Source organism: Micropterus dolomieu, linkage group LG18, assembly GCF_021292245.1.
Source record: "Micropterus dolomieu isolate WLL.071019.BEF.003 ecotype Adirondacks linkage group LG18, ASM2129224v1, whole genome shotgun sequence".
Taxonomy (NCBI): Eukaryota; Metazoa; Chordata; class Actinopteri; order Centrarchiformes; family Centrarchidae; genus Micropterus; species Micropterus dolomieu.
The window spans coordinates 11,952,317-11,959,168 of NC_060167.1; the positions used below are offsets into that span (position 1 = coordinate 11,952,317).

General features: G+C 37.1%; 1 protein-coding gene across 1 annotated transcript in view; it reads left to right on the plus strand.

Annotated features, from left to right (window-relative positions):
- igfn1.4 (immunoglobulin like and fibronectin type III domain containing 1, tandem duplicate 4) overlaps positions 1-6,252 on the plus strand; it is a 17,258-nt gene extending 11,006 nt beyond the window's left edge. The window contains exons 11-21 of the mRNA XM_046028923.1: positions 888-1,003; positions 1,217-1,358; positions 1,443-1,736; positions 1,922-2,224; positions 2,544-2,723; positions 2,815-2,943; positions 3,067-3,146; positions 3,359-3,551; positions 4,044-4,340; positions 5,532-5,858; positions 5,949-6,252. Of these exons, the coding sequence (XP_045884879.1) occupies positions 888-1,003; positions 1,217-1,358; positions 1,443-1,736; positions 1,922-2,224; positions 2,544-2,723; positions 2,815-2,943; positions 3,067-3,146; positions 3,359-3,551; positions 4,044-4,340; positions 5,532-5,858; positions 5,949-5,953 (2,066 nt within the window). The 3' untranslated portion in view covers positions 5,954-6,252. The remainder of the gene's footprint in view (positions 1-887; positions 1,004-1,216; positions 1,359-1,442; positions 1,737-1,921; positions 2,225-2,543; positions 2,724-2,814; positions 2,944-3,066; positions 3,147-3,358; positions 3,552-4,043; positions 4,341-5,531; positions 5,859-5,948) is intronic.
- The last annotated feature ends 600 nt before the right edge of the window (positions 6,253-6,852 follow it).

The window sequence follows — 6,852 nt, forward strand, 5'->3', positions numbered from 1 at the left end:
TTTTATTCTATTTTACTTATTTTATATTTATCTTAAATGTGTATTTTAGTCTTTTCAATGTTTTCTTGCTTTTATCATTTATTGTTTCTGTATTATTGTTTTTTGGGTATTATTGTCTTTACACTTGTTAAAGCACTTTGTAACTTGTTTTTGAAAAGTGCTCTACAAATATGATTATTAATTATTATTATTATTGTTAATACTACTACTACAGAGTTTTATAATGAACAAATCTAACATATCTATATCTAAATCTAATTAAATGATCATATTCTCTGTAACACCTACTTCCTCTCAAGTCAAATGTGTGAAATAACAGTGGGGATCCTTAATAACCTGCATTTGGAAATACCATTTTTAATATTTTTAATCTACTGCTGATCTAATATACTGATCCAAAGACTCACTGTCTTGTGAGCCCACTGGGTTTCTGTTAACAAGCTTTATGTCCGCTGCTTATATTGGTGCATGCTTTCGATGTCATTAACTTGTTGGTAACTTTTATCCTAAACTTTCCAACCAGAACACAATTATCTAATATCTGAACCATGCATTGTATTAGTTATTGGAATGCGCACTGCAGTTATTAAATAATATAGGTTGTTGTTGTGTTACTTTCCTCACTGTTTCCACAGTGGCACAAACTTAACCTTTTTCTTTATGTAAAGCTATTTTCTATCTAGCTATTCACAGGAAATAATTGATATTGGGGACTCATTTACCTACTTTATCTCAACAAGCATATTCATGAGTAGAAAGTAGGCATATGTGTAGGTAATTCATTTATTATTGTGTACTTTTATTCAGCATACAGTATAGTCCGAAACTGAAAGTTGTTGTACATGAATATGCAAAGTAGAGACTTTACTTTGTTTTCTGTTGCACAGAGGCTGGAATTACCTGTGGACTCTCTGATATGTACGCTCTTCGTGGAAAGCCAGCTGAATTAACTGTGAAGATGAACATGGACAGCGATGGCACCTGGTTCAAAGATGGAGCGCAGGTAAAGCCTACCTTAACATACTTATACTATGTACATACCATTTGGAAATGTATGACATTTAGAGTAAATTGTGAGGGCAAAAGTAAGAAAAGCTTTTCATGCCTACGTTGTCAACATAAACAACCAGCTGTCACACATACAAAGTAGTTTGTTCTTTTTGGTAATGAGACACAAAAAAGCATAAAGTTGTTCCTTTCACTTTTGATTTGCTAGTTAAGCTCGGGTGCTGGGGTCAACATAACCAAAGATGGAAACTCTCACAAGCTGACAATTCAAAGCTGCAGAGATGACGACTCTGGAGTTTATCGTTTTGAATCAGGGGATCATAGTACACAAGGAAAGGTCACTGTTGGAGGTATAATTTACTCCCCTCTATTGTAAAACATATATTAAATGTCACAACAGTTTCTGTGCATTAAACTGAAACACTGTTTCCTAGATGTACCTGAATTTGACCCAGACGACCTTCACAAGTTCTCCAAACCTGTGATCATAAGAGTGGGCCAGAATGCTACTTTCAAGATGCCTTTTCCTCCTCAGGAGTCTTTGGTGGTCAGTTGGTTTAAGGATGGCACTGAGGTCAAAGACGGGGGAGGAGTTAAGACTGTGAGGGAACCCAATCACAGTCGGCTGCTGCTCAAAGACTGCCTGCGGACAGACGCAGGGGAAATAAAGATCCAACTCAAAAACCCATTTGGGGCTGTGGAGGCCACGTCTCAGCTTATTGTACTTGGTACGAAAACACAGAAAAACGTAATGAGGAAAGTGGGAAATACTGAGAGATAAAATGATGAAACTTCTAATATTCATTACAGTACCTTCACGGCTGCGTTCAAACATGAAAAAACAACTTTCACCTTACTAAGCATCACATTTGGGTCACTACATTTTAAATTTAACACTATGCTTTTGTAACAGATCGACCTGGTCCACCGGATGGTCCAGTGGAGATTGTTGAATCCACCTCATCTTTAATTGAGATTAAATGGAACCCACCCAAAGACGACGGTGGCTCGGCTGTCACAAACTATATTATAGAACGGCAACAGGCAGGACAGAGTCTGTGGAAGAAGCTTGGGGATGTCTCAGCTGACAAGACCTCCTTCAGAGACAGGAATGTGACTCATGGAAAGAAATACAACTACCGCATCTACGCCGAAAACCCTGAGGGCCTCAGTGACACCCTGGAGACAGCTGATAGCATTATGGCTGGCATAATGAGTGAGTGTAGAAAAAAGAAGTGTTATTTAGCATTCCTCAGCAAATTCCATGTTTACCTACCTCAGGTTTTATAAATGAAAATGCCTCTGGATAGGTTTTATGATTGCTTCAAATCATTTATCTGTGGCACTATTTAGTCACTGTAGAAAACTCACCTTTTATCATTGCTGCAATAGTTGCTCTAACTCCAACTGGAATAGTTTGCAATATCCTGCAGTAATAACATGTAGATGTCCTTAATTTTTTCCACGTCTTTATTTACTTTTTAATTATTAATAATGAGCTGACTTGATTAATTAGACAACTTGTCATTCCTTAGTACTCTCAGGTCCACCTGGTGCCCCCAAAGTGGTGAGTGCCTCTAAGACCTGCATCAAATTGACCTGGACCCCTCCAGAGGATGACAGAGGAGTCCCGATCATTGGTTACCAAGTAGAGAAACGAAAGAAGGACACCAATCAGTGGATTGCCCTGAATGGACTTAATGAACCTATTGAAGGTTTGTCAGAATCACATAAACATATACTATTATGTTTTGATTAGAGGAAAATATTATTTTTATTCCTGCAATGATATTACTCTTATTTCAGGTGTGAACTACGCAGTTAAAGATATTACTGAGGGAGCAGAGTATGAGTTCAGGGTTTCAGCAATCAATGAGTCAGGATCAGGAGATCCAAGCCCTCCCTCTGAAATGGTGTGGGCAAAGAATCCCAACAGTAAGTAGTTAACTTCTTTTGTGCTGTCTTTTGTGCTTCGTTGTGCATATTAATGATTTAACTTTTTTGTACAGAGCATTGTTTGTTCCCCGTCTACATTTCATTTTTTGTGTTTTCATCTAGTGAGACCTTGTTTTAAAGACCCAGAGGACTTCATTGTTATCAGAGCAGGAAATTCTGTACGGGTCAAAATTTGCTATGAGGTATGAATAAATCTAAAAGCTGCTATGCATACTTAGCCTTTCTTCCATGGTATGAATCCTGAAACTATCTTTTCAATTCAGTTCTGCTTTTAGTATTTTAATCCCCCATTCCAACCAAGTCATATTCTTGAGTGATGAGTTTACTACAGTGTGACATGATGACTACTTATGTCTCGCACTTGATCTCATTTATCCGATATTGATATCTCCAGGCTGAACCTCCACCTCAGATCACTTGGCTGAAGGATGATGAGCCAATATCCCCGTGGATTAATATCATCAATACAGAGGGAATGTCTCAGCTTGTTATTCCCTCATCGAAGCGCTCAGATTCAGCCATTTACACTATCAAAGCCAAAAACTCTGTGGGTGAGGCTTCATTTGACATTGATGTTAGAGTCACAGGTAAGGACAAATAGGCTAACAGCGTTTTATACTATGGTTAGCACAAAAAAAAACTTGTGGAATAAGTAGTGATATTTTTATACTGAAACTACTGATATTAAATGCATGTTAGTTTCACAATCCTCAGTTCTTTAAACGAGGAATTAATTTAGCATTTCTTTCTCTGGCAAGAGAACATAATTTATATCAACACTAGACAACAGTAATTGGGTAACATTTAGATAATTAAATGGCAATGACACACAGATATATTGGCAAGCCAGTGTCAAACCTTAATTAACAACATCAACAACTTCTAAATGCAATGAGAACATTGCAAACATAATTCTTAACATGCAGTAATCTGATATGATTAACTGATAACAGCTGTCAAATGCAATCCTTTCAAAAATTAAGTGAAATGTCTCTTGAGTAAACTAAGATTATATAAGGTTTCAAAGAAGCAACATTACAAAAAAAAAATCATCTTTACGTTATCGTATTTGTTTCTAGATGAACCCAAGACTCCAGGGCCAGTGGAGCTGGAGCAAACAGTTCACGGCAAAGTGGTGGTATCATGGGCTCCCTCTCCAGACCAGGAGCTTGATGACCGCCTGTGCTACATGGTGTCTCAACACAACTCCAACAGCAGAGTGTGGAAGACCGTAGCAGACCGCCTCTTCGCTAACACATTCACAGCCAACAACATCCTTCCTGGGATAGAATACCATTTCCGGATCTATGCCAAGAATGATATGGGCCTCTCAGATCCATCTCAGTCACCTACTTGGGGCACCAACAGCAATAGAGGTGCGTCATTTTTCCACTTAATTTATGTTTGATCATTCCATTACAGTAAACCAAACCATACACAGCACCTGGTGGTTTGACATTTTTCACATGTAATCAGTTGTGCACTAAAAAAGTAGAAGATTCATCAGATTAGCCAACTACACAACTTGACCAACTACACAATATTGTTGATTTCAGCTAATATGTTTAAAGTAGCGCATGATTCCACTATATGATAGCTAAAAAAAATGATAGTTGAATATTTCAGCTTCATTATAGAGGGTATGCGTATGACGTCACAGAACGCAGTTACGCTCGCTGAGTGGCAGAAAGATGAGCAGCAGTGTTAGCTTGAATCAGCTAAAACACAAACAACACATCTAAAATGGGAAAGAGCTGGACCGCTGGTTCTTTGGTAAGCAGTAAGGACCACTGTCGAGTCCAGCTGCCTTTAATTTGAGCAAATAATCACTTGTTTTACTTCCGGTTTGCTAAATGCAACCATGGTAACAGATGTTTTGCCACTGACATCAATGCATACCCTCTATCAGAAAAATATACCATATCAGACATTTCCATGATAAACCTACTAGAGTAAGGTAACATAAAACCTTCCAGACTCCTGAACAATCACACCATCATAACAGTTTTTTTGTGTTGTATGTTCCCTTACCACTCCCTTAGTTACAGTTTAGTTAACAGTACTAGTTACAGTAGAATTATCTCCAACATGGATGGGTGCAAGATTTGGTACAAATGAGTGGTTCCTAGACAATTAATTCCTGATTTTTATTCTAGCAAAATAATCAGATAAACCTTTTAATTTATATAATAGTTTGATTTATGACCAAATATCTGAAAAACTAAATAGATTCCCATCAGCCTCAGCTGTTCTTTGTGTTTAGAGATAATTAGCAAATGGTAGCATGCTAAGATGGTGACCATGGCAAACACTACACCTGCTAAACATAGGCATGTTAGCATAGTCAGTGTGAACATATTGTTATGTTGACGTAAAAAACCTAAAAAAGTCACTAGCATGGCTGACAAGTATGGCTTAGTCTCGTTTTTACTCCAAAGTGCAATCACAATAATACATCTATTGCATGGAAGCCATTATTTCAGATCTGAGTAATACAAGTCAATGTCTGAATCCAATGATTATCATGGGGTCTAAATGATCATTTCAATCCTTTCCTTCCCATCAAGTTCCAATAACCTCAAATGGAGTTATTTCAAATGAGGTCTGCTTTGAGAGGCCTCCATCCATCTTGGTCCCTCTGAAAGTCCACACACCACCTAAAGGTTACCAGCTCTACATGACATGTGCTGTCCGAGGATGCCCTATACCCACTGTATCCTGGTACCTGAACGACGTCTGCATCAACTCAGACAGCAACTATTACATCACCAACTCATTTGGTGTGTGCTCCATGTACATTCTTAGAGTGCGAACAAAGGACAGCGGTGATTACAAAGTTGTTGCAGTCAACTCTCTTGGCAAAGCAGAGTGTTCTACTAAACTTATTGTTAGAGGTAAGGTTTAAGTTAAAAGTTGATTTTTTTCAGAATTACCCGTTTTGGTTTATTCTTATTCTTTCTTGTATTTCTGCTTTTTCTCCACAGATTAAAATGGCATGAAAGCTTCATGGGGCTTTTCTTTTCACTGGAAAATAAGTGGAAGATTTTGTTTTAAAGCACACTGCATTGAAAGTGTGTGATACTATTATGTAAAGTGCTGGTAAACCATCTAAAATGGTCTAAATATTAACTAATTTAATTTACTTGAAATGTGACTGATTTACAATTGTCCCCCTGTCATCAGAAATAATATCTATTCAGCACGAGTGAAGTGACAAACTATAGTACAAAGACATCCGTCAAAATGTCAAGCTCTTGTAACAGCTGCAATAAATCAACTAACTGACAACTGTCTGTAGTGTTCTTTTTGGTCTTGTTTTGTCATTTAACTCTGCCTTTATCAACAACTTGGTAAATATTCCTCACTAACTTCACTGAAAAAAACAAACTCAAAACAAACTCGGTGGCATTCATTAAAGCAACCAATGTCTGTCATGTGTTTTTCAGTAGCCCAAGGCTCCAATATCTAAGCCCACTACACCATGCATATCGCAGTAATCCATTAAGCCCTTATGAACCAAGTGCACATTTTGATTGCATGCATATATATATATATATATATATATACATACACACACATATATACACACACACACACACATACACATATATATACACACACATATATGCACACATATATATACACACACATATATGCACACATATATACACACACACACACACACATATACACACACACGTATATATACACACACGTATATATACATATATATACATACATATACATATATACGTATACATATATATATACACATATATACGTATACATATATACAGTGGGTACGGAAAGTATTCAGACCCCTTTAAATTTTTCACTCTTTGTTTCATTGCAGCCATTTTCCAAAAATCAAAAAAGTTCATTTTATTT